Here is a 27,885-nt window from a genome sequence, read left to right on the forward strand (position 1 = left end):
TTTCTGGTACTGTGGCAGACGAACGCCCAATGCATGAATCCAGTTTCGGCCCAGCAGCGTCGGCGACGACCCCTTCGTTAAGTAAAGGGGAAGGGTTGCCTCCCTGTCGCCAAAGCGAACGCTGACCTGTGCCTGACCCTGGACCTGGGAGAGTTGCCCGGAGTAGCTGCGCAGCATCACGCCCGAAGCCTCGACGGACACGCCGGGGAAAGTCCGCTTGAAGAGCTTCCCGGCCATTACAGACACGCTGGCCCCCGTGTCCAGCTCCATGGAAATGGGGTGCCCGCAGATTTCGACGGTCAGCATGTATGGCGGCACAGACGACGGTACAAAGCCTGTGTGCCACATGTCGAAAATCGGCGGGTCCTCGGCCACGACGTGGAGCCTGGCCGCGGAAGAGCTTGAGCTTGCTGCCGCATGCCTCCGCCGCGTACCCTTGCGACGGCTACCCTGGCCGCGGGCTTGTGTTGTACCTGGGATTGAATCCGGCTGCTGCTTGCTGTTCGTCCTCCCACTTCGGCATACACGTGCCAGGTGCCCAGTTTTCCCGCACGTAAAGCATTGTGCTTGAGAGAACTGGCACTGTGAAGGGGAGTGGGCACCACCACAGCGACCGCAGGTACTGCCCTTTGTCGCGAACTTGTTGACCGCCGCTTCCGCCGACGGTGAGCCAGTCGCACGGGAAATCTCGCCGGCGTCCTTGGCGGCAGCTTCCATTGCCAGCGCTGCCTTCACGGCGTCGTCCAGCGACGGGTCGGGAAGCTCCAGGAGTCGCGTCTGCATGGCGGGGTTGTTGATTCCGCAGACGAAACGGTCCCGGAGCAGCGAGTCCAGTTGGTCCCCGAAGGCGCAGGCACTCGCTAACCCTCGTAGCGCAGCAACGAATTGCCCGAGGGTCTCTCCTTCCCGGCGGCTCCGGTTGTTGAAGCGGAAACGCTCCATTAGCGTGGACGGTGCTGGGTTAAAATGCGAGCGCAGTATGGCAAGCAGCTCACCCAGCGTCTTAACGTGCGGCGTGGCTGGCTTCAGAAGGTCGAGCAAGAGGCTGAAGACGCGGGTCCCGCAGCTGGCCAGGAAAATGTCCCGCTGTTTGGCCTCGGGTGTGTCGTTTGCCCGGAAGAACACGTGGACTTGCTCCTCGTAAATTTGCCAGGCGGACCCATCTCCCTCGAACGGCTCGAGCCTTCCGTACAGCGGCATGGCGACAGCAACGGGGGGCGGTGTTTCGCCGCTCGCGGCGGCGTGGGACGCTCCGTAGGTACTCGTCGCCAGCTTCTTCGCCAGAGTCACGAGGATCCCATCTTCGTCGCCAGTGTCACAATCCACCCCGGGTCGTGAACAAGGGAGGGCTTCTCAGCGTGGTGGTGCTGAAAGATTACTGACCGGCGAGCTGCCGTGCTCGTCGGTGTTTATTGTGGCTCGGGTGACCACTGTTGCCTGCCGAGCTATAGCAGGCCGCCGAGCTTGGCGGGTGAACCAAGATTATGTCCGAGGGGGCGTCACCTACTTGCTACAATTAGCAGTTTATATTCTGAGCTATCCACAACTGAAAGCTCTCTGCAGTGCATCAAAAATGCTACTATAGTCCATGCATTAGGTTTGCCATGATTCAGAATTTTCAGGTATCAAAACAGCCTAGCATATATGATATGTTAGGCATTACAGAAAGAAATATAATTCTAGGCTTACCTCATGCAAGTTTTCTACTGCAGCCCAGAAAGCAGGCACAGAGTCAAAAATGAGAACTTTCACAGGCTTTTATTTGCTTAAACATCTGCATCTGTTGCATAAAACAGCAGTGTGCCTTGTCAGTCGCTATGGTGTCATTCACACTGCAAACAAGTAGCATACCACACAACTCGCTGGTGGGAAGGGTAACGCAACAGTTTGTGAGAAATATAAAAAAAAAGACCCTTCCCTCACATTGCGAGAGCTTGTTCGTGTGCTTTCACCACAACACACTGGTCAATAAATAATGCTGCAACACATATTGCACTTCATCCATGATAATGTACGCGACAGGAATGTGTAGAAGAGTTATGACCCTATTCCACCAGATGCACAACTAAGCCGGACAAGCAGACCAAAGTTCAGCTCCTACTTGTTTGGAGTGTTCTCTTTCATGCCTCTGGTAATGGAGTGTGCAGAATGGATTCAAATGAAGTCTCAGTCTATTACCTGTATGGGGTTCAGGTTACTTGAACATGGTATGAACCTGCAAGGCACAGTTGTTGGTACAGTTGAAGCATAGTATAATGAATTACCGGACATAATGAAATAAATATAAAATTTGCAGGTATTTTTCACAGATGTATGGTTATAACGAATGTCAGAAATAACAAAGGTATCTTCACATCAAATGCGACTGCTATAACGAAGTTCAAATGCATTTGGACACACCTCAGCTTTGTCTCTCAACATGCACTGCAGAAATACCTTGCCAACTTATTACTGCATCACGTGTCACCTGCCTGGGTAAGCCGTGTTCCGGACAATGCACTGAACTAAAAATGAGGGTGATGCTGCGCTGTTGACAAGGCTCGATGCTTGCAGTATTCAAACTTGCTTTTTAAGCAAACATTCCATTGGGAGTGATAAACCTGAGTAACCACACTGACTTTACCATGACAGGCTGTTAAAGCAGCACATGAGACAGCTTTGGCAGCAGGAGAGTACATTCGAAACTGAACCATAGGTTCATCCACTAAACCTTTTGCAGTAGACGTGTTGATGTTTCAGGTATCCATTTCACTGCAAGTCCTCATGCTGATTCCTTTAATGGCCTGTGAAGTCATAAGTGCTTCAACAGATAACTTGCTCCGAGAGCCATGGAGTCGGGTCGTATGGGCACCCACGTGCCTATGTAGATCCCCTTCAGGCATCAATTACATTACTTGTGTCTCCAGGATCATGAAAACCATACAGCTGCAGAATGGATTATAAAATTTCGATTCTTTTGGTCAGGTTCAAAAAATCTGGACTTCATGCGAGAACTCTCTACAGGAATGTCATATATGAGGACTTCATGTCTAGCATAATTGAAAAGCACCTATCCAGGCACTTGAACTATATGCTGGATGTGCAAGACATTGTGAAAAAATGTGAACCCTCTACATGAAGATGTACTGATACCGAAAACACCCAGCAGTCTTTTTTTTTCCAACTCGGTTTACTAAAACACTTTACATATTCAAACTTGCAGTGCAGGTCCAATCAGAAGTATTATTTTTATATTTATCTTTATATTTATCTCCTCACATTTTGCAGCCAAATGAGTGTATGCAAGTGACGCTAAAACTTATATTGAAACAAACTAAAACAAAGGTAATGACAGATGAAGCATTATGTGCCACGAGCGTAATAGTATAGAATAGACCTTGTCCCTATGGCATAGGTACAGCAACGATTGCCAAGGCCAAGTTTTTAATGCCATTTTTTTAGGAGCTAAACCACACGTGCATGTTTAATATTATTAAATGCTGGGATGAAAATGCATGTAGTTGAAGCAGAAAGTAAGTGTGGAATTGTAATTTGAAAATAAAACCTTTTTCATTGCTTAAAAATGTTAAGAGGCATTTTTCAAGGTCTTTTTTTTAAACAGTGTTTTGTTACATGCATAATCATGTTGGGTTTAACGTAGTTGAAGCAAAATGGCACCCATCGCCAATGATTACGGGGACATGAAAAATATAACTTTGAACAAATAGCCATAACAATTTTGTTACACATATGATAACAAAGTGAGTTGCTGAAGCACAGTATGTGCTTCATGCCATTACATTTGCTCTTGTGAAAAAATAACACTGCTTGAACAGCTGAGACATATATTTAGTAATGAAAAACAAAATGCTCAAATTCCAATGTTCACAGATCCAATGTTGAGATGTCATGCATCATAAATGTGCATGAAAAGTGTCACTGAAGCAGCTATCCATCGTAGCTGTGTTGGCAGCATAGTCACATCTCACTTTTTTGGCCACAGTTGGCAGCACTTGTTGCCTATTCGTACACTGCAGAGGAAAATGCTAATAAGGAACCAGCAGTACAGGTGACACTTTTAGTAGTTGTGGAAAGGCCCTGCCACAAATTTTTGGCTTCTGCTGCAAAGATTTCACCAAAATGTGTAATTGTGGCTTTTTCTGCATTCTGACGAGCCACAGCCAGCTTTTGCATGCAAAACACTTTGCTCATTTTCTTTTGTTGCTGGCTTTCTCCACGTGTCCGCTAATTTGTGGAGGAATGTCACACGTACACCTAAGGAGCACAGTTTCCACAATAAACCTAAATCACTGGTAGCTCCCAGGCCCTGCAGAATTTGTGGTACATCGACTGTTGCTCACAGAGTACACCCTATTGCAAAAGGTAGCTAATGGTTTAGCTGGCCTTTGAGTCTTTTTGTTTGTTTGTTTATTTGTTTGTTTGTTGCTTGCACTAGGGTGTGTAAGGTGTGCTGTGTGTGGAGGTACACTATTTTGTTCAGACGATGAGTGTGCTATATTAAAGTGAGGCAATGCAAGCAATATTCAGTCAGAGCATCTCCAATGGGGACATGCAAAATCTACCTTTAGACAAGGAGTGGCGTTCATATTCGCTGAGTCTAATGCTGGCACAATTTTCAGTAGCTCAACGTCTCCACAAGCTTCTTCCAGCACCGTTTGTCACATTCACTTGCTTTCGCACAAATCGAGAAACATGCAAAGCAAAAATGCCACCGTACTAGCCTTAGCAACACAGCTAAGGCACATAAAAAGAAAGAAGTCTGTACACGACAGCTGCACTTGACTGGAGAACCCAAGGCACAGTGTAGGGCCCAGCACAGCACCCACACACGTCTTTTCGTGAATGCACGAGGAACGAGGTTGTTGCAGAAGTAAAAAAACACCACTTTGCTCAGTGTCGGCGCTGCATTGAAATGAGCATTCACTTCTTTTTTTCCTCTTCAACTTAGTGAAAAGAGAGGCAGAACACTAAGAGAAATTCAACAACAGTCTTGTGCCCCAATGCTGGGCTGCAGTCTTTTGGGATGGGGCAAGGCACGGTTGCTACTTGTGTGACACAAACACCCTTGAGAACAGCCTGGAGAAGAGCTTTCCCACCATGCGCAGCAGCTGCTTCGGCAGTGCACACACTTCCAGCCGGGACACCTTCTGGCTCCAGTGCTTGATGTAGTCCGTGCGGGCACAAGTCAAGGCAAGCTCAAATGAACCATGGCCACTGCAAAATTGGTCTCTGGACTTCTACTAAATAAACAACACTTCAGCATCGATAAGTCCAACTCTGCAACTGGTTGCTGCACCAAAAGAATGTACCGATTTTCTCAATCTACCACCATTTTTCGAAATGGTGCAGCCAGTCTCTACCTCTACATGTGCGGAATTGATGTGCTGAATGGCACATTCACTATTGGTGTGTGGATGATAGAAATGTAGAATATGAATTGAATAATCTAATCGTATTTCTAGGTTTTTTAATACAATTCAACTTTAAACAAATATAAGGGGTTGCTACGACTACTGCAACCTGCTGGCCATGGAAAAGGGCCAATGCATGCGAGCTACCTCACCAGCGGATGCTAATTATTCTAAATCCTGCACAGTTTGTCGTGTTATTAGGTCCAGTTGATTCGCCTGCACTTTCTGAACTAGTTCACAAGGTGCTGCACTTCGCTATTTATTGTACCACTTCAATGTGGCAGCGTCTCTACATGTCGTCGCTCATTTCACTCAGTGCAGGCTTCGCGCAGGAAGAGTTCACAGCATTCCATGCATTCATCAGAAACGTAGTGCAGCAGGAACTAGTTCACAAACTGCAGAGTGGATCGAATGGACCCACTGCTTATCTGCTTTGGCTCTCAAGGCACAAGAAGCATGTTTAATCAAGGTTCTGGCTGGACCATAGCAGGCCCATAACTGCCCATGCAATGCCATAGTCTGAAAAGGATATAGGAGTGTCCAGGGTGGGTGGCCACCATTGATGTAGAGCACATATGAGTATCCATCACGGGGTGCACCCCGGACTGAGTAATACAGGGGCAGGAAGGCATGTGGCCGGAAGCAGCGCCGCTCATAGAACTGGATGGCACACGTGTTGGATGCCAGCACATGCAGGTAGACAGCCTTGCAGGCACCACAACCGGGTTGTGGCTGCTGCTGGGACAGGTGCGCAAGCAGGCTGTCCAGCAGGAGTGTTGCTATGCCATTGCGCCGGCACTCGCGCACCTGCATGATACGGTGGGCGACGGGGCTTATAAGTACTGCACTAAACACTGCTGATGCTTGACAGCCCACTTCTGAGCGTTATTTGCCGTTTTAGCTACTTTTCTGTCAACAGCAGTCAGTAGGGGTGTGCAAATATTCGAAACGGTTGAATAACAAACTGAGTGGTCACTGTTCGTAAATATGAACAGTCAAATATGAATAGTTATCAAATATTTCCAAACCTTACATGTGTACCATCAAAGAAAATTCAAACAAATGTACGATAAATTTCATCTCTACAGGCATAGTAGGGGCATAAAACATGAGAATTTGCCTGGAGCAAGCTACGTCCTAAGCTACGAGCCAGACCTGACTGGCTTTACAGCAATCACTCGGACTCTATGAAAAGTCCCAGGTATGCAAACAAATTGCTTAGTTTTTTCCTAAGGTTCCATTTGTGTTTTTAATAAACAATGCTTCATAATGTGCAATGTACTGACACGAACTTGCTAATGTTATGAATACATGTATTAGGGCGTGAACATCGTTTTACATTAATCGGGAATACAGTTGTCCATTATTCGAAAAGTAGTCGACATTCAATATGCTTCTGGAAATATTTAATTCATATTTGATTCGGTCTGAAATATTAGTATTCGCACACTTCTAGCAGTCAGCTTCTGTCAGTATGAAAGCAGGTACACAATTCACTGCCCACCTAATCTATGAAGCATTTTCGCTCCAATTCTCACATGTCTGCTGGTTATTTCTGCTTCATTGAAAAGTGGCTGACATGCCAAAATGACAATGCTGAAATGATTCACAGATTAAGCGAACAGTGTGTCAGCTCAACATTCAAAAGAACTGAACTTCCAGGTACACAATGTTGTTTGCTCATGTGGATTATGCAACATTTAGCAATCTGGCTGCACCTGCATGATCATTCAGACAATTTCAAGGACGAGCCATGCTCACATTTATCTGCACACTGTGAAAAGCTATGGCTGTAAGCCTTTATTTGGGTTGTATGCCGAAATTATATTCACACAGGACACGTGTACACCTGTGAGAAAAAGTGTATGGGCCACAGAGTCTCCGAAAAAACTAAATTTCTTTGCAATTAGCATTAATAAAGTGAAAGTGGCGAGTATACTGGAAAGTGCACAATACCAAGTTTGGACTGCAGTCCTCAATTTCAAGTTGCATTCAGGCTGAGAAAAAAAATCGGCTTTATCGCGCAATCCCTGGTCTGTACACTTTTGCTCATGGGTGTACATACGTAAGATTTTCAACTGTGAGGGTACATTCTGAACTGTGAGGGACCTATTTGATCTGAGATGCTCTGTTCATTATTTTCCCAACCATGTGTTCACAAAGTCGCAATGTACTGGTATGTTCACAGTCAAATATGTAGTGTGATCTGATAACGAACCAGTTGTTTGCACTACTTTGCATCTGTTTCTGGTTTCGGTCCTGGTTGGTGTTCTTTTCATCCCTGTTAGTTCGTGCTGTGCATAAACAATCGACATTCATGATTAGTCTTGCTGTAATTCGAGTTTCATTTGACTGTAGGCTTTCCTTCTATATTGCTCATAATGGGTGGAGCTGTGTTGTATACTTGAAACTGAACACTTGATTGTTTATACAGAAAACCAGATTTGTTCTTGAAGGCCAGATCAAGAAAGCACAGTATACTACATGTTTATACCTCAACATTTGAAAAAGATACAGAAACCCCAAAATGAAGAGCGCTACAAATAATTCACATGAAAACGAGCACACAGGTACCCAGCAAAGGGTGACTCATTCTATACACAGTACTTCCTCATTGCAATGGCAGTCATTGCATACGAATATTTCTGCTACAATGTATTAAGACCTGGTTTGGCTTTATTCCACAGTCAAGTCCTGGTGGATAAAAAAACGAAACTAGCACTATATTCACAGCCCAGTTCTGGATATAAAGCAAGGTGCTCGTTTATTAGAATATGTTGCTTGAATGTGTTTCAAAAGTGGTTGCAATGAATTGGCACTGCATGCAGTTGGTAATGCATTGATTTATGACTGACTGTTTTCTGTCCCAACAGCAAGCTGTTTTAAAGGTATCGAAAGGTAGTTCTGGCATGGCTTCTCTAAAGGTGGTGACTTATGCACTGGTGTCTTCATTGAGTTGGGGACAAGCATGGGCCTTGTGTTATGACATAACTGATTTATGCAAATATTAAGGTTACACACGTCACTCTCCCAAAATATTTAGGCAAGAGGCAAGTCCACACTCGCCAACCTGTGAATATTAAGGTCCATAAAAATCTCCCCCCACCCTACAAAAAAGGCAGTGAACAGATAGCACACATTCTTAAGTTTGCCCTCAGCACACACATTTTGTGGAATACATACACATTTGATAAATGACGATCGCCTCTAGATGCAGCACACAAGCAACAGCAAACTTAGAACAGCAGAGATTGACAAGCACACCTTAAGATCATAGTGTCTTGCTGAGCAACTACAATGTTGCCGATTTTGCTTGCTTCAAGAACTTGTCTGAACAAACTTGCTCAAAGCAAGGACTCCTCTAATACACTTACACTATCAGAATACTTCCAAGGCTATACAGAGACTGAAAAGCGATATTCTATTCGGGTCTTTGTTTGCAGTACTAGATATCCGTAGGCATTCAGCATTACTGTGAGCAATTTGTTGACAGGATCCCCTGCATCTAAATTGGGATCCTGGTGAACTTTAGCATATGTCCACATGTACAATGTTACCTATGTGTGCCCACTGTACACATCTTGGTTCATTCAATATGTCTAATTACAGTTTATGAGTTTGCAAGTTGACAAACTCGAGTGCAACTAAGTTTCATAAAACATGATGAAACATTCGTAAAACTATAGAATGAATTCAAATTTGTAAACTTTATAGAAAATTTGGAAGAATTGGCAGGTCTGCAATTGAGTGCTCCTAACACTGCCAAGGCAGCAAAAGGAATTGGGTAAAGCTTGCCTTTTTTACATTCAAGACCAAGTTATGTGGTCTTCATAAGAGTTGAACTATGCTTTTATAATTTTTTTTCATAGGTTTGCGTGGCCATTAGATGTTGATGCAGATAAGTGTCCTAGTGTCCCTATATATGCTCCATATGATATTGATGCAGTAAGGCTGCGGTTGGGTTGATATGCAAGATGCTTAATGGTGCATGTAGCATTCTACGGGAAAAGAAAAGTAATGCATGATAACTGTATAGGAGACATGCGGCAGCTATCTTTTGTATAATTAACAGTCATATCCATAAAATCTATAAAATCCATAAAATACATAAAGTGTAGCTAGAATTCCATAGGTATCTGAGAAATTAAAGGCTTGGCATGTGAATAATATACACTGATACTAGATGATAGTATGTTAAAGGTATTGAATGTGGTAAACACATTTGGAGCTAGTAACGTTCTCCCTGTCATCTGGTGTTAGTAGAGTGAGATCAGTGCTGTTGAGAAGCACAAGCTGCTGGCCAGCAGATAACCAAAACAGCATGTGTGGACTCACCACCCCCAGGGTGAGAATGTAGGCAACCTGTGCAGAGGGCGGGAAGTTTGTGGCCAGGAGTCCTGCATCTTCTCGGTTGCACTGGGACTGCGCCTTGCTTTCGGCAACAATGAGGCCAATGATGCGGCCCCCATACATTGCTGCCAAGGCAAAAAACCTGCACATGACATGTCCGCAGTCCATGATGATAATGGGTATAAGCAGCCATGTCCAGTATTCAGTATTGCCTTCTGATGGCAACTAATTCACTGTGTTAATAAGTTCAGTTTCACCACACTTTCTTATGTCTTCAGAACCATGATACACATTTCTTCACTGGGGGTGACTAACATTCTTGATATATCCAATCTATGAGGAACGATCAATGAAACTTGTCTTTCATTACTTTTAATGAATTGATATACTTTCTAGTAACTTGTCCATCAGATGTTGCATAGTAATGGAACTGGCCATACTCTTGATTTACTATCTGCAACACTGCAAGTATCTTTAAAAATTAAATTCTGGGGTTTTATGTGCAAGAACCATGATCTGATTATGAGGCATGCCGCAGTGGGGGACTGTGGATTAATTTTAACCACCTGTAGTTCTTCAATGTGCACCCAATGCACAGCACACAAGCGTTTTCGCATTCTGCTGTCATGAGAACGCGGCCACCACGACCGGGATCGAACCCCCACCTTGAGCTCAGTAGTGCTACACTACTGACCATGGCGGGTCATTGCTAAATCATTTATCAAACACCCAAGCTTTTCCTCTCCTGAACAAACCTTCCTGCTTGCTATCACTCAGGCTGTTGCACCGCAGTGCCTCAAATTGTGCCATCCATATATTCAAAGCAAGCGTACCTGGGGTTGGAGGTGATGTCATGGTACCAGGAATCCGGGTACTCAATGGGGAACCAGTCGGTGCAGAGTCGGCGCACCTCGGGGGCATCATCAGGTGCCAGGAACCGGAGCTGCACGTTGCTGTCACTCGCCAGGGGCACGACTCCGAGCATGCAGGCTGTGCCCCACAGCTCGCCTGCTTGTCACACACACTGCAACACACACGTAGCCAGAGTACTGCTTTTATATTCCTCTATGATAGTCAACTACTATGTCTCCAACTGGCACTAGTTATATCAGTACCTAAGGAGGCACTGTTCCCAATCATATTAGGGACTGGCACACATCACTTCCTCCAAAGTGCAGCATTTCATGTTGTTCACTTTGTTTTATATAAGCAAAGATCCTAGTCAGCCTTTTTCACAACTAGTTCAAGCAGGAAACGCTGCCAATTTTATTTACCCCCAAAATATTCTTCAGGTTAAATGCATAGTTAAATGTACATAATGTCTGTTGTGCATGCATCCTCCCATACATGGCTTACACTAGATGCCAGACCAGGTTGCCTATTTTATTGCAGAGAAAAGTGAAGGAGGGAAGCTGATATCTAGCACAGATTAAAGGAATGCCTAAAGGAGTACTGAAATATCATTTCCAACATTTCATTATTCTTTTACCTTATATGAAGGCCCTTGACCTCAAAACCCTAAAAAAAAAAAGAATACTGGAATGCCTTAGGGCACCCTAAATAGTAATATATACTGTATTACGGTATTAATATATATTCCCTACAAACTAGTTTCATTTTAATTTTCCAGGAGGTGTGCATCATGATGCAGATGATAGCCACGTGGAAGTACAACACTGCATCATTTTGAGACTTGCTCCGGCTCGCTCAGTCGTCTGCTATGTCACTACTTCAGTCCGTTCGATTCGCCTGCACCACTGTGAACCAGTGCCAGCAGGGCACAAGAAGTTAATAAATTGTGCAGCTCGACTTCAGTGGTGCAGGCACAATGCGACATTCGGAACTAATGACAAGGTACCGACATAGTGCAGGCCCGCATGTTTTGTCTGCCTGATGTGCGCCGTCTGCGTAAGCTTGAGAGGTCCCTGAATCACAGGTATGGTTAGTTCCTGAGATGTAAAAGTGCCCCCATGTTGCGCAGACACAGTAGGTGCACGTAAGCAGGGTTTCAACGGCACTTATAACCATGTGTTGCGCTGTCTAATGCGCCGCTGCTTCGGACCTGCACATTCGCATCAAAATGGCACCCTCATTAGGGAGGGCACAGAAACATTGTGAACAAGCCCTGTACGTTTCCTGCACCTTTTGAAACAAATGGCATGATTTAGAAGGTGCCATTGCTGCACCCCTGGAACGAACGGCAGGGTATAGCACCTCGTGAACTGGTTCAGGTGGTACAGGCAAACTGAACAGATCTCTTGTTGTGCAGCCGGTGTACCAGCATAGCAGACAACAAAGCACACTAGTGCAAGTGCCAAAACATCAAAATTTTCTGCTCCCACATGACCACCTTCTGCATCATGACACATATACCTCCTACAAAACAAAACTGAAAGTGATTATATAGTAAGAAAGCCATTATAGTAAGTTAGTTAGAGGTCTCTCAAGCTTGCCAGCATATTTTCTATGGTTTTTAAAGGGACACTAAAGTGAAAAATGATTTCTTCTGCATCAGTAAATTACCGTTCTACAACACCACTCTTACAACGATAAGACATTTGGTAAGCCAGAAAAAGCGCAAGAACGAAATACGGGTGGCGACACCTACTTAAGTTCCCGCACCTGGGGGCTGTGACGTCTTGGATTTTGATGGCATTTTCTAGGGCCTACTAATTATATATAGCGGTAAAGATTGACTACATTGTGTTCTAAAGGAACCAAATATTAAACATGCCAAGTTTCGGGAACCTCTATTCAGCCAACGCGGCCCAAATGCAAAAACATACTTTGGAATCCCTGACGTCACGCTGATGTACCGGCGGTGGGGTTTTGGCGCGAAATTCTAATACTGATACTTGGACCTTCATTTTCTCATCTAATAATCAAACTATTTTTTTTAAATGACTGCCTGCAGGGTTCTCAAACAATGCTTCATTAGTCTAAACTGGTTTATTGTTTTGCTTTAGTGTCCCTTTAAGGTCCTGAGCCGCCTTAAACACAATACATGAATGTTCAAAAATGTAATGTCAGTACTTTAAGCTCATGTGATGTTCTCCACAAGAATACACATCATATATGCAATATTATCTTTACAACAACAATTTCACTGTTTTTTTGTTTAGTTTTCCTGAACATGCTCCATGACTATGTAGGGCCCTAAATGTGACATTAAAGAAAATTTACCTAATTGACTTTAATCAGCTAACAGTGCCACAAAAGTTATTTTATGCTGCATGGTAACTTCGAATATGACATGCTGTTGCTCATGTTGGTGGTTTCCATTATACCATTTTTTTTTTCCAACTTTGATTCTACCAACGTGAAACATCCTGCAAACTTAAAGGTGCATCAGTTACCACAATATATAATTTGTCATGGGTGATTGAGTAGCAGAATTTGAGAATGGCTGAAGTCTATGTGTACTTGTTCACATCTGAATTTATGTGGATAGTACATGGTATGCATACACATATGATGGCACAGTGTGCTGTCGTGTGCTCTTCAGTCAGCAAACACTGAACAGAGCATGCACATATAGTAGCTCTGGCTAAACCTTTTTGAATGGATGAGAAAGTAAATATAGTATTTCACTCAAAAAGTGAGATTTGGCAAAGTGATGCACTTTCTGTCATCTTGCGGAACTGTGACTTATTGTTTGGCAGTAAGCATTTGTATAACGGTGTCTGATTAGTTCACGCACTCTAACACGCACTCTAACATGCACTCACAATATATATAACAGCTACGATGTTCTGACTTATAAGAATGTTGTTCCTTGCAATATTTTTGAGCACAAAACTGTAATCGGAAAAGATAGGTTAGTTCCACTATTCCACCAGCAATGGAACAGGTCACAGAGGAAGTGGTAATGCCGAGATGGCATCGGCGGTAGCTTAAACAATGCCTTTGATTGTCCATACGAAGCAGCAGGTATATAAAAAAAAATTAGATTGAATTGCATTGTTAAAGCACATGAATTAGGGTCAGCACCTACGAAAGTTGCTGCTGAAGTCAAAACAGGATATATAAAAAAAAATTGTGTGTGTGTGTGTATCTTCCTTTCCTACTTCCAGTCGAAAATCCTCATCGGGTTTGTTTTTGTTTAAGCTGGTGTTGCAATTTTCTTGCATTTTGTTTTGAGATACAAACAGGTTATATATAATGTTTCTAAATGCGTAAGCATTTCTATGCCTACCCAGCGAGAATACTGTCGGTCAAGTAAGATGAATGCAATGGCTCACACCCCCGAAAACAATGGCTCGTACCCACGAAAGCAAGCAAAAAACATAAAAGACATGTGCTGCCGGTGTTTTGTTTCGTGACATTTGTTTGTGGGATGTCATTATCAAAATCGCGAGGGATAATTTTGTACAGAACGTAAGAGAAAGTACGAACAACTTTAGTGATAGGAAAAGAAATTCAGTGCCGCATAGAATACTTTTCGCTCAAGGGTCGACGGCGCCGGAGGCAGACACCGGATTCTCTGCAATACGGGGGGCCGTAAGTCTATCGCATTAAAATGCAATGGCTCATACCCACGTAAGGCAGAGGCTACAAGCGTTCAGCTAAGTGAAGCATAGATTCATTGAAATAACCCATACAACACACAGAACAGCATACGTTTCAATAAAGGGCAAGCTGAAAAACAAGCATCCGAACAATCAATAAAGCACTGCAAACCCCCTCAGCAATTGTAGTGGTGGATTTGCAACAGCTTCACTGGACATCCAGGTTGATAAGGCCCGACAGAGAGATAAGAGTTGATAACGACCGATGAGGGTTGATAAGGGTTTATACTGGTCAGATAAAGTTTCATAAGCACACCGGGCTGCGTGCATATGAGCAAGTGGCACAATGCTTACGCATACAACTCCCAGAGATGTTTCTGCTAAACTTTTTTTTTTCTCAGCTTCTTTTTTTCCCGGTTGGGCTGTGCAATTCATTCATTGCACCCCGCACATAGTTATGTGCTGCCGTCACTAGCTAGCAGACCGAGATAAAAAAACTGATTAGAAGACAAAAGACACACAGCGCAGGCTGGATCCATGGTCGCAAGAGAGGGCCTATCAAAAACGCCCACCCCGTTGAGCACATCAGGTAATGAACAAGAAAATGTGTCAGGTACGTAATTGATAACTTGAAGACGATCTGTGTTGATTGGTAAACAACACGGCTTTTGCTACGAACGCGGCTGACGCATGGCGCTATTGGACACGTGAGCGTCGTATGCAAGCAGTGTAAACAAAACTCGCAGCTCATGCTGCAGCACGTTTTCAAACGCTCACCCCGGCGTATATTAGAACCTGCGATAAGTGAAAGACAACTGCGGACGGTATACCCTATTTCCAAGCACTCCCTCAGAGCAGTGCGATAGAATGTCATTCGAGGGCCGCTCTGAATACTGAAAATATTGATAGTTTAATGCATTGGTCAAACCGATGAGTGGTTTCAAGCATCTAATACTGGCTGCCGTCAAGGAACGGAACCTCGAGAAAAGTTACAGCTGGGGCCGCATTGCGCAATGATCGTACGCGACAAGCGAGTGGTTGTGCACCTGGCACGAACTACACGAACGCCGTGTTGTACTTACGGTCGCAGCGGAAGTCGACCGGCTGGCTTTGGATCATAAGGCACGGCTGTGCGTGCAGACAGGTAGATATCGTGGGCTCTCGGTAAATGCAGACATCCTAAAACGACAACCCAACATTGAGACCATTCCAAAATTTCACCTGGCCGAAAGCGACGCTACCGACACCTAGGCAGAAAAAACATGCTGGTGAAACCGACAAAACAGTCAAGCGCGCCGCGATTTCCAATTGGATTTCCCTCGTCGCTATCTTTCACAGTTTTTCACAACACCAGAACCGAACCATCGATTAAGTAAAATTTGTGAAACATATCATGCTGACATCACTGGTGGCGCTGTTTCGGTTTCGCTTTCCCAGCCAATGACTCCCAGCGGGGATAACCTTCCGGCCATAGAGTTTCTCACTATAAGCGAGAAACTCAATGGCTTCTGGCGCTCCTCATGCGCCGTTGCTTTCTGGTGCGGAAAAAAAAAAAAAGCTTTCGTAAAGCCTGCGGGGCTTTAGAAAACATTTTCTGTTTAAAGAACTGATATGACATCACCTACTCCGCGACTACGTACTCGCCACTGACAGTAACCTCCAAACTTCACTAATTGAAAGGTGAACCAGTTAACGTCGCTTAAACAGCTAATTAGCACATCTTTCGTACTTACTGACGTCCACCACAGCTAAGGGTTTCATTATGAAGACGTTTTCTCTTCATCTTGAGATACCATAAGGATTTTTTAAAGAGTTTGCTGAAACAACCAGTATAGCATGGGGGAATGACTCTGCACACAGCACTTCAATTGCTGCAAGCTTTGCAAACTGAGAAGAGCATTCATCCACACATATGAAAGACAGACATACACTTGTTGCTTGTCAAAAGCTTTTTATTTTATCCTAAAGAGGACGTGGGCAGTGTCCACTGGCCGCTTCAGTGGGGCGGCTCAACGGTGCGGGCGGTACCCACAGGTCGGTGAGCATGCATCAGGTAGTCTGTGAACTCCTGGTAGGGCGATTTCTGCAGCTCGCGCTCCTTCCAAAGGTCAGGGGTCAGGTAGCTGTACGTCTGCTGTATGGCCAGGTATGTCGCCTTGGCTGCATGGCGCAAGAGCAAGAAAACTCGTGGGGACATTTGAAACAAGCAAAGAAAAAAGAAATGATGGGGTTTTACGTGCCAAAGCAACAATCTGATTATGAGGCACGCCATAGAGGGGGACTTCGGATTAATTTTGACCACCTGAGGTTCTTTAATGTGCACCTAAATCTAAGAATGCAGGTGTTTCTTCCTTATTTTTGCTTTTCGCCCCCACCGAAATGCAGCTGTAGGGGCTGGGATTTGATCCCAGACCTTGTGCTTAGCAGAGCAACACCGAAGCCACCAAGCAACCATGACAAGTAAAACCAGCAAGGAGACAACTGAGTCATAGTTACTCTGTGTTACATCGCTCTTCACTGGTTGTAGCAGCTCAACCACCAAGCAATTCTTCAAATGAATTGGTCACACAGGGGTTGAAAAGGAAAAACAAACAAAACAGAGATCACTGCCAAGTCAAACTCTTGACAAACTCCCTCATTTCGCTCTCCCGTTACTAGTCTGTGAAGTCAACTGAAACCCACTTCAAACCAATTATTACAGCTACAGTGGCTAAATCTGCAGTGCTATCAAACTCGACCATGTTGGCATTTTTAGCTAATCGAAGGCTGAAGCAGTCCTGCATGCCAATAAAAAGACTATGACAAATCTGACCATATGTCAGAATTTGGCAATGCCAAGAAAAGCACACACAAACCAACATACCCGAACGGTGGCCAACTTCATATGCGAGCATGTGCTACCATAAAGGGGCAATGAATCATGATGTTTGCAGGCTTTTTTACTGCATGGCCAATGATATAATATAGTCATGCAAAATGTAGGAAAAGATGTTAGCACTGCCTACTTTTCAGATGTAATGGATAAGATTGTAAACCAATTTTCACATCATACACAGTGCTGCGACTACATGCAAAGCAAACTGCACACACTTCACTGGACACAGCTTTAGAGTTCTCACCATGCTAGTATATAAATAGGGCGACCATGCCGACCTCATTGCAACATGTCATAGGTACATTGTCTTGTTTTTGATGATTTTTCACCGAATTATCACTTATCAGCTGCTCGGTGCAAAATGCAGGTAATGGCCATCACGTTTCTTGTTTACGCAGCTTCTCGATGTGCTAGTACGCCAAGATGGCAACGTTAATGCATTCTATTTATTACCATTTCGCCACCATATGGCTTCCAAGCTTGCTTCAAATGCTTAGCCTGCCCACCCGACATCTCTGATTTCTAGGCTTCCCACAATAAGTCGTAACCCTATTAGGCAAGTACTAACCAAAGTTGCCCAATGTGGCGGTGGAGCCCCGTGCAGAGGTGTAGCAGTCCTCAATGCCAGCCATGTGCAGCAGCTTTTTGGGCACAGGCGCAGACACAATGCCAGTTCCACGGGGGGCCGGGATGAGGCGCACCAGAACACTGCCGCACTTGCCAGTCACCTGCACATTTCATGCCAGCGTTACTAAGGACAGAACTATATGTGTTACAGGAAGCTAATCGTGTAAATCAGGTCGGAACCTATCTTGCAAAACCAGCTGATCGTATTACCACAGAAGAATATCAGTGGAGTCTGCACCCAAGAAAAATGTTGCCAGTATTGTGCACACAGACCAAGACAAACATATTCAAGGCTGCAACAAAACTTAACTGCGAAATTCGTTATAAACTAGTAAATGAAGGCAATCTTGGCATAAACACAGGGTTGGTAATTGCATTTTTTTTTTTTTACAGCAGCCTTTAGACAGCACGTAAGCAGATAACACATGCACCTGGTGGTTGTTGCTATGACAAGCCTTGGAAACGACTTCCAAGTGTTACCAGCGCACCACAGGTGCCATCTTGTCTCGAAGGTCTTTCCAAGGCGCTGTGTCCTAGGTCATGCGTCGCTTCCGGCAAAAGGTATTGGCAGCTTATTTATTCTTCACAAATGCCAAATTTCGAACAGAGGCTCCTCCATACCTACACCTTGAACTAAGCCTTTAAGTGGTCCCAAAATTTTGTTGCAGTTGGCCTTTAAGGTGTTGCCATACCATGGGCATAGTTTGGTGTTCGTGGCTTTTTTTTGCAAGCCAACAGCCCCCTCTAGTAGCGGCCAAGGATTTCCTAGCCGCTTTATAGCAGCACCATAAGTAGCCAATGCAGAAAGCAGGCGTTCCACTTGCATGTTCCCCTTCACAAAGTTAAAAATGTAAAAAACAATGTTTATTACCAGTGTACATGCAAATCACTGCAACAATTTGCAATTAGGTCAGTAAAACAATTCATTGGCAAATAAAGTACACATTTTACAACTATGGCCATGCTGTTTCCACTGCAGGGCAAGCTAGCAAGTAATATATTCTCACAAAACTACATAATCTCTCAAATGATTATAGTTTGCACATGACGTCAATGATGCGGCTTCTCTACGACTCCAGATTGTTGCTTTTCAAAAGCAATAAACGTATCAAAAAAACACCAGACCAGCTTATTTTGCACAAGCGTTTGTGTAATTCCGAAATGCTACACAATTCATTTCTTTTAGCAATCGCCAAATTACTGTCCGCACGTAGTTTGTTGTTATGTAAGACGTAAAATACACCGGCGCTGCAGGTGTTTTCCAAGTAACACTCTAAAGCGATAACTGATTGCTATCAGAAACATTTCTTTCTGCAATGTCTACGAGACAAGTGTCTAAACGCTGTCCCACCTTGCAAGGCACGGTGTGGGGCTTGCCGATCTTGTTTCCCCAGTATCCCCGGCGCACTGGGATGACAGACAGCTTGGCAAGGATAATGGCGCCGCGGATGGCGGTGGCCACCTCTTTCGAGCACTTGACGCCCAGGCCCACATGGCCGTTGAAGTCGCCAATGGCCACGAACGCCTTGAAGCGCGTGCGCTGACCGGCACGCGTCTGCTTCTGCACCGGCATGATCTTGAGCACTTCGTCCTTAAGGGAGCTGCCCAGGAAATGGTCGATGATCTCGTACTCTTTGATGGGGTACGAGAAGGGATAGATGTCCTCGAGGGACTTGATCTTCCCATCCTTCACCAGGCGCCCAAGTTTCGTGACAGGCACCCACTCCTTCTCGCCTTCCTTGCCGCGGCCCCGGCCGCGGCCACGACCGCGCCCGCGGCCCCGACCACCACGGCCGCCTCGGCCAAAGCCACCACGGAAACCACCTCGTCCTCCGGCTGGAGCTGCGTCCGCCATGCTGCACATTCAAGGCAACACCTGTCAAGACACTTCGGGGACTTCCTTGCAGCATAAGCAGTCGGCATCAATTGGCAACAAAATGTACTGCACTTCCGTGGCTAGCTCATGCAAAAGACCCGTAACGCAAGTAATTAACACAGACGGGCCTTGGCCTGTTCCAAGCGGCCGGCATACACAAGGCACGAGTTTTAAAACTTAATACCTATTAATTCACCGACTCTAACCAGTAACTACAGATTCCAAGCGCACAAAATGTTTGTCAGCAACCTCACCTATATATACCAAGAACAAATTAAAGAACGACAGGCGCGATTACAAAGGATTATTACAGAGCGAAAAATTTTCAATCCATACACTTACGTTTATTCTGTAGAAAGAGCCTATGCTCTCGTTCACGCGTGAAACCGCGAGGTTATGTGATGTCGATGTTGATCAAGCTATTCCATTTAGATCGGGACGCCAAAACGGCGCTGAGTCTGAGTGGTCTGAGCAACAAGAACAAAAAAAAACACTAACACTATATAATTAAAAATAAAACAATCCCAAAAAGGGGCAAAATGCAAGTTTGCCTTCGCCTGCGCCCATCGTCATGTCCCCTATGATGTCCCCTTCACATCGCGCTCGCAGCTAGGCAGGTTGCGAACGTAGTTCGGATGGATGGATGGATGGATGTTATGAGCGTCCCCTTTGGAACGGGGTGGTGGCTTGCGCCACCAAGCTCTTGCTACTATGCTGCTTAATATCCTACCTAGGTTAACCAATGAAAAAAACAAAAAACCCCACTATGAACTACCACGTCCAAATTTTCTGATACCCTATTGCGAACTGTGCTTTTGTACGTCTCCGTCTTTTGTCGTTTCCCTACTTTTCTTCCACCAATCCTCCAATCGCCTCTTACTGATGTCTATTGCGGACCTGTTTGCTTTACCACTGCTCCTGCTGAACCCAAGGGCGTCAAGGAGGCCAGTGCCTAAATCGACCGCTGGATAGACGTCTTCACATTCTAATAAAATATGCTCCGTCGTTTCCCTAGCTTTACCGCAGCAAGCACATGCTTCTTCTTCCTTCTTATATCTCGCTTTATAGGTGCGTGTTCTAAGGCATCCCGATCTCGCTTCGAAAAGTAATGAGCTTCCCTTTGAGTTATCATAAATGGTTTCTTTCCTAATTTCGTTTTTTCCCCTTAAGTAGTTACTCATGGCAGGTTTCTTTTCCATTGCCGCCACCCATGAGATTAATTCAGCCTCTCTGACTTTCCGCTTGACCTTTGTTGCTGTGTTGCCCACCCCACAGGCCACATACTTGCTGGTAAGCTTCCTAGTTCTTTTCCTCCACTGTGAATCAATGTTTTGCCTGTACAGATACCTGAACACTCTCCCAGCCCATTTACTTTCCTCCATATTCCTCAGCCGTTCTTCATACTCAATTTTACTGCGAGCTTCCCTCACTTCAAAACTAGTCCAGCCCATATCCCCTTGCACAGCTTCATTTGTAGTCTTCCCGTGCGCGCCCAATGCGAGGCGACCCACTGACCTTTGGTTCCCGTCGAGTCCTGATTGTACCCCTGATTTAAAGCAAACAACCGCATTTCCAAAAGTAAGTCCTGGAACCATTACCCCTTTCCACATACCTCGGAGGACCTCGTACCTATTGTATCCCCATAGCGCTCTGTGCTTCATTATGGCTGCATTTCTCTTCCCCTTGACCCGCACCTACTAGGGCGCCCCTCGCGGCGGCGAGCGCGGAACCGGCAGGATACGACAGGCCCGCTTGCGTTCGGTTTCTTTATTCTATGAAGCTTGTCTGTGCACTGCTTCGCGCGTTGCTGTTGCCTTTACTGAGCAATGCCGAAGTGCAACCCGAGCTGCTGCTGCGTAGTGGGCTGCAACAGCACGTACACCAACTCACGAGGAACAAAGTTTTACAGGTTTCCAAGCCGATCGTATGAAGCAGAACGGCGTCAACACGGGATAGCGCTCGTCCGATGGCATAAGCTGTTTTATGTTCCGGCGTTATGCCAAGTGCGTTAACGCTGAATTCTTTGATTTTACAGCCATGATGGCAGCAACGGGACACCATGTAGTGCGTACCAGCATATGCAGCAAACAAAGTAGTTTGTTTCCACACTGTAGCGCAGTAAAGCTGTGGAACTCTTTCCCGATCCTCTCCCATTCAAACAGCGCTAGGGCTTGCTGAGAGACTTGAAGAGGGATTGCAGCTGGCTGAGCTGGCATGCACCCTTCTGCGCCCAGCATATCAACTAAGGGGCAGTTGAGATCACCAAATTTTTTGACGACGTGGTTTATTGGAACCTCCTTTGCACGCACTGAAAAATCGCATCATAAAAGTATCGCACTTCCAGTAACTTGGGCGAAAATATTTTCCCAGCGTAGTCTAACACAACTGGTAAGTTCCTCACCTTTTTTTGCGTTTGGGGAGAGTAACGTTAGAATACCTCGGGTAGGTCTTACGAGTCGTTCGTACACCCCACGTTCTCGGATGAGTTGTTTTGGATTCTCATTAGCCGTCCTGTATGTACAGGCAAACTACCGTGGCGTCCTTGCACTTCCCTGCGATGCCAGCACGGCAATCGCAGCTCCCCGCTAGGATTCGTCTCCTGTTGCCGATCTTCAAGAATCAATGTCACTTATAATTTCATGCGTCCACTCCGTAGATAACGAAGTAACTTACGCTGAGCTTCACACATCTCGCTGGTGCGTTATTTTTCGTTTGCGGAATACACCTAGCAGTCACTTCCGATCAGTGTGAGTTGAACACTTCCATCACGTCGTAGACGTGCCCCACTTAGAATGGACGACTTCCTTTCTCTAAATTCGTTTCACGAAAAAACCTGTCAAGATCTTGTAATTCCCAAAACCCAGTTAAAATTAATATCGGCATGATGGTTCGCGCCATCGCTACCGTTTGACAGGGCGCCAAACACACAGCGCGAGCTGCTGACGCCGTGAGTAATCCTACCGCATTCGCGCAACTATTCGTCAGATGGCGCTAGGGGTCGGAAAGACAGGGCGCCGCCTAGCACTTGCAACGTGCCCTATTGCAGAAAGCATAGAAGGCTTGACTACCGGGCCAGTTGGTACATAGTTGAAGAAAAAAAAAAAAGAAACCGTCACAAAAGACACAGGACAAGAAGCGATTTTCACACCACAACGATTGTTACATCGTTATCCACGTAACAAAAGCACCCTCTGATCCATAGAGTTAGTAGAACAACTGATCAAAACGTGGCTGTAGTTTAGTCGTTGTGGTGTGAATATCTCTTCTTGTCCTGTGTCATTTGTGACTGGTTTTTGTTTTTTCTTCAAGAAAGCATAGAGTTTCCTACAATAAAAAGAAACTCTATGGCTGAAAGCAAGTAACTGCTGCAATAGCTGTATCAAATAATCCATACCACAACATTTGAGCTTGCTGCAAACCTTAAGAAAAGAAACAGAGCAGCGGTAAGCGCAAAATTGTTTTTTTTTTCGATGTAATGAATGGTAATGAGAAAACGCACGTTCCTGTAAAAAGCGGGCGTCTTCTGAACACTTTGGCCGAGCTGGCGCGGTGGTCGTGCTTGATATGAACCAATACGAACGCTGTTTTTGGAAATCAATAGATGGTATACTAAAGCCTGGAAGTTCGAATTAATTGTGGCACGGTGTCAACGGTGTCGTGACTCGTGGGCTTTATCCTCTTATCATTGAGTTCTTCCGCACAGAAGAGAGCTCGCGCGCGGCCGCGCCATGCCGCGCATGCGCGCGAGTACGTATTGGTTTGGAGTTGACGGAACTCGCGCGCGGCTGTCCAGCAACCAAGTGTTATTGGTGTTATGTCGGTTGTCGCGAGCATTGCGAGTGAGCTCGAGCCCACTTTGCGTTTGCATTTTCGCGCTTTGCTTCACCACGGGACAAGTGCTGACTGAAAACTTCCATCGTGGCGTAATGCCAAGTTCGCTCTTGAATGGTGCACAGTTTGTCGCCGCGGCGTAGTGACATCCCGCGACAGTTATGTTCGCAACGCTTCCTGACAGAAACAGCGGTGAGTTCCGGTTCTCGCTTGCGAGCGGAACGCGGACGAGCTTCGTTCGTCGTCCGCTCATCGCTAGAAGCGATCCAAGCAAAAAATCGCAAAATGAGAAACGTGTTCCGCGTGGGTTGGGCCGGTCGCCGTGTTTCTTCGTAGATTCGGATGCCATCGTTATGCATGTAACAAGAGCACCCTCCGATCTGGCCATAAAATTCCCTAGAATGTCGCTGTAGTTTAGTTCCCCTCTACTAAAACCCTGCTACATGTAGAAGTGGCGTTGAAATCGGAATTTTCATGGGGTGCGCTGTTGCTGAGCGCTCACAAAAGCCTGCTGTCCTGGGGAGTCCTTCAAAACCGCAAATATTCCTAGCCGTGCTTTCCTGGGCCCACGGCCAAACATTCCGCTCAACGCGTAAACAAGCGTCGAAAGGCAAATTAAGAACTCAAGTATGATAAACAAGAATACTTGTAGACAGCGAACATTTGCTTATGTGGAGAAGCGTTTGAGCTCCATAGGACCTTGCAGTCGGAAGTTGATCATTTGTTGTACTAACCTCTTTCCTGTGCCACCTCTCGTACGCCGTTTACGCCGTTTCAATACGAGGTGACGGCCAGGTAGTGCCCATTCATCGGCCGTCTGATGTCCTAGCGGTGCATGAAATTGCGTGTGCAATTAGCGTGTTTATGCTATGTGTATATTTCACTTGAATCTGCAGACCTCTGCTTTAGAGTGCTCTATTTTTGAAGGGAAAGATCGTTCATGTGGTCCCATATTTGTCTGTTGAGCGCCCATAACCATATTCCGTGGTAATAGCGTATATTATCCGAGCTTAATTGAAGGGAGTCATTAATAATGTCATTTACATTGTCATTACTTGATGTCATTTTCAGTGCACGGGAAAACTGATATTTCGGTGCTAAAATGAAATGTTTACTTTGTGTCTATACTAAGGTACTACATAGCCTTGCAAATTTTAATGGGTTTATACATTTCTACGTTGCAAATTGTTGTTGAAGATGAGTGCTTTGGGTGCAAGAATGTGCCCTGTGAAATTGGACTCTGAGTGACAAGAAATAGATAAATTTGATGATATTTTCTACAACTGTTAGTATGTTGTAATTCGTTGACTTTTCCCGCAATAATTAGAGGTTCGTGATAGTCCACAGAAATATGTATGTGTTGTGACCTTATTTGTATACTTCTGCCTTGTAGCATCGCATTGCCACTTAAAAAAAAAAGGAAATGCTCTCTTACAGCAGTTTTTCGGGTAGAGTTAGGCACTTGTTCATAGCCATATGTAACGGTTATGTAAATCCACATGAAGCACACGGAAGAAAACTTCAAGTTGTAAAATTACAAAGTAGAGCAATATTTGCTGTTATCCTCATATTTGTGATTAAGGGGAGGAATAAAGCAAGCTGCCATCATGTGGCACCACTCTGCCTCCCGTTTTGCCCATTATTTATCTGCCACTTGTATATAATGTTTAGAGCTTTAGCCAGCATCATCATAAGGGTAATGTGGCTGATGTGAGACATCTATAAACTGCAGGCACCACGGGGAACATTCCATAGGAACGAGAAATTGGCTGTGTGTCACCTCCAGGCTCTTCTTCAGCATTGGGCGACAGCACACTGCTGCTCAATTTTAATAGACTAGAAAAAAGAAAATCATGGCAGTAGTACCAATAAAAAATTCAGTTGAGCCTGTTTGTGAACGCTATTGTGGTACAGACTGAGCTTGTGTTGGCAACCTTGTTGTATGTAAGTGTACTTTCTCTCAAAGCAGCCTGTAAATAGTGTTCTACATTCTAGCCTTTCGTTTTTCAAAAATTCTGCATACTTCTCTAGTGTTTTTCTTTGACGGCCATCTTTTGTCACATCACTTAGCTGCATTTTGTGTGTGTGTGTGTGTGTGTGTGTGTGATTAGCTGCGTAAGAGATTGACTATTCTTCATGCAACCTCCAATTCCTAGTTAGATTGGTAGATTGATTATGTTCTTTATCAGCGTAAAACAGGTAAAAGTGGCTACAAGTTTGAGTTGTGTAAACCGGCTTCTTCGAGCTTGCCCAGAGGTGGATTCCTGCTGTAGCAGCACTGCTGTCATAAACACCGTTGCTAAATGCCGTGTTTGCCTGCTTTCTCTGGGGCAAAGCTGCACTCAAGTTGTGCATTGCTTCCTTGTGTGCATGCTTTTGGCTGGTAAATGTGTGATGCTGCTTGGCACCTAAATGAAAAGTGAATGGAAAAAATAAGTTGATTGCTTGGAGAAGTGCTGTGAAGCTCTTCAAAAAATGACAGAAAGCAGAAGTTGGCAAAAAAATTGAGCTTGGATTTTATAGCCTCCTCTAACTTTACATCATCTGATACACCTGTTACAGAGTGTAGTTTGCCTAAAGATTACCACAGCACAGTTATGACCGATGCGTATGTACTATCTGCAAAAGCTCATGATTATAAGGCTTTCGCAAATTAGTTTTGTACTTGCTTTTTGTCGTCTGCTACAGCTATCATGTATAGAGTACCATCATATGGCTGTTGTCATCATACCATCATACATATAGTCTGCATGCAGAGAAATTAGCAGCTGGTTTGCATACAGATTGAAACGATGCAGCTACAGAAATCTGCTCATTAGAGCCATACTCATTCGCTTGATGTATATAAACGAATGTGTTATACGTGAAGCACACTCCCTGCAGCTCGTAGTTCGTGCACAATAATTGAGGACTGAGACAAATTGGCTCTGGCAGCATCAACACAAGTGCATGTGCACCTGAGAGCTATGCCCACCCTGACATCAGTCCTGTGTTCTGTGCCTGCCATAAGCATTGTGTTGCATACTTGCTTGGCTAGTCCGTTTTAATGTTATGCCAATTTCCACTAACACTGCTCCATGCCCATCGCACTTAGCCTTCACATTAAAGGATATGTCAGCATTTAAATGCCTAAAACTGACAAGTATTAACCTGGTCCAAGCATTAGCTGCCTGCTTTATAAGGCAATTTTATAGCAGCCCTACTTGTGGACATGAAACTCATAAAACGCTACATGCACAGAGATTATTCTCTTTCGAGAAGCGTGTGATACAGTTTCCTTTGCCCAGTTTTATTCATTATAATCATTTTCGAAGCTTGGGGCCTGTGCCATGACCATGGTGTGACCTATTGTTTGTGAATGCAAAAGTCACAAGTGGCTCAATAAAATGTGCGACTAATGAAGGCATGTTGGCATGCAAAACAACACCGGCCTAGCCATTGATGGTGCTAACGTGGTGCACTGCTATGCCCCCGCAGCCTCTCTTATCGCAGCTGAGTTTCATGCCCCATAAAGCCAGAGTGCTGGGAATTTTGGACACCATGCAAGCTTTTACTTGATCTTTTTAGATGATATCTGCTCGTTCATATTGCCCAGCAAGTAATATTTATCTGTGTAATGTCAACTACACTTGCCTGGAAAAGTTTTGGAATGCAGAAATAGAAAAAGTTCGAGTAGTTTGCAGCCAGGCACATGACAAGGTATGCTGTGTAGGCGTCTCACGTAAGTGTGATATTCTCTCGTCACTCGTGGGGAGTATGTAACATGAAATCCACATGTTACAACTTAGCTGTTACACCTCTATATTAAACTTGAATATCATGCACTCTCCTATTACTAGGTCTATGTGCTTTAGAAATACTTATGAGGCAGCTGGTAGTTTACAGATAAGAGTGCCAGGTATACCTAACTCTTCCTGCTAAATTGTTAGCAGATTGCCACTCTAACTGCACATAAAGGTACAATTTTGCAGTAAGTTTTTTTGAGTACCAAGGTTGCTGGCATTACTTTTGTCCACAATAAATCCAAAGTGGGTGTGATTTTCTTTTTCTCTTTAGTTTATGGTGATGGTGAAGCTCAGGATGAGAATGTAGTCTGATATTAACATTATAATGACAACTACTCAATGATGGCCATCACTGTTGTCAGAAGAATAGCAAAGAGTAATAAATGGGCAAACAAAGAAAACATGGTTTAGAGCTCTTCACTGCTGTTGCAGTAAAAGTGGCTCCACCTTACTTGAGATTGCTAAGGCTTACTGGTACTATTATGTAATTCATAGAAATGCTGAACTATTAATTTGTAACTGTAGTCCCTCTGAATTAACATAGCCTTTTGACCATTTCAAAAGCCATAACTCTGATTAATCATTCTATGATAACAAAATTTGGCACTGAGCCCGAGATTAC

At 44.7% G+C, this 27,885-nt stretch overlaps 3 protein-coding genes across 6 annotated transcripts in view; 1 reads left to right on the forward strand and 2 right to left on the reverse strand.

Annotated features, from left to right (window-relative positions):
- Positions 1 to 1,739: 1,739 nt before the first annotated feature.
- Positions 1,740 to 16,117, reverse strand: Naa60 (N-alpha-acetyltransferase 60). 4 transcript variants are annotated; one of them, XM_050173425.3, is made up of 5 exons: positions 15,352 to 16,108; positions 10,595 to 10,785; positions 9,747 to 9,903; positions 5,944 to 6,218; positions 1,740 to 5,172 (listed from the first exon to the last, which is right to left on the reverse strand). In XM_050173425.3, exons 2-5 carry the CDS (start codon positions 10,744 to 10,746, stop codon positions 5,043 to 5,045), a joined length of 714 nt encoding a protein of 237 aa, XP_050029382.1. In that variant the 5' UTR covers positions 10,747 to 10,785; positions 15,352 to 16,108; the 3' UTR covers positions 1,740 to 5,042. The 4 variants fall into 4 exon arrangements, with proteins under 4 accessions (XP_050029382.1, XP_072146155.1, XP_054923699.2 ...); XM_072290054.1 differs by lacking the exon at positions 1,740 to 5,172 and having other exon boundaries at positions 5,451 to 6,218; positions 15,352 to 16,117; XM_055067724.2 differs by lacking the exons at positions 1,740 to 5,172; positions 15,352 to 16,108 and adding an exon at positions 15,100 to 15,323 and having other exon boundaries at positions 5,451 to 6,218; positions 9,747 to 9,886.
- An 83-nt stretch (positions 16,118 to 16,200) lies between these two features.
- RpS2 (ribosomal protein S2) lies at positions 16,201 to 19,627 on the reverse strand. Its single transcript, XM_050173337.2, has 3 exons — positions 19,123 to 19,627; positions 17,713 to 17,872; positions 16,201 to 16,429 (listed from the first exon to the last, which is right to left on the reverse strand). Exons 1-3 carry the CDS (start codon positions 19,624 to 19,626, stop codon positions 16,266 to 16,268), a joined length of 828 nt encoding a protein of 275 aa, XP_050029294.2. The 5' UTR covers position 19,627; the 3' UTR covers positions 16,201 to 16,265.
- A 2,204-nt stretch (positions 19,628 to 21,831) lies between these two features.
- LOC126525458 (uncharacterized) overlaps positions 21,832 to 27,885 on the forward strand; it is an 85,506-nt gene continuing 79,452 nt past the window's right edge. Inside the window, exon 1 of the mRNA XM_050173338.3 lies at positions 21,832 to 23,670. The gene's annotated coding sequence lies outside the window, so the exon portion shown is untranslated. The remainder of the gene's footprint in view (positions 23,671 to 27,885) is intronic.

The sequence above is a fragment of the Dermacentor andersoni genome, chromosome 8 (assembly GCF_023375885.2).
Source record: "Dermacentor andersoni chromosome 8, qqDerAnde1_hic_scaffold, whole genome shotgun sequence".
NCBI lineage: Eukaryota > Metazoa > Arthropoda > Arachnida > Ixodida > Ixodidae > Dermacentor > Dermacentor andersoni.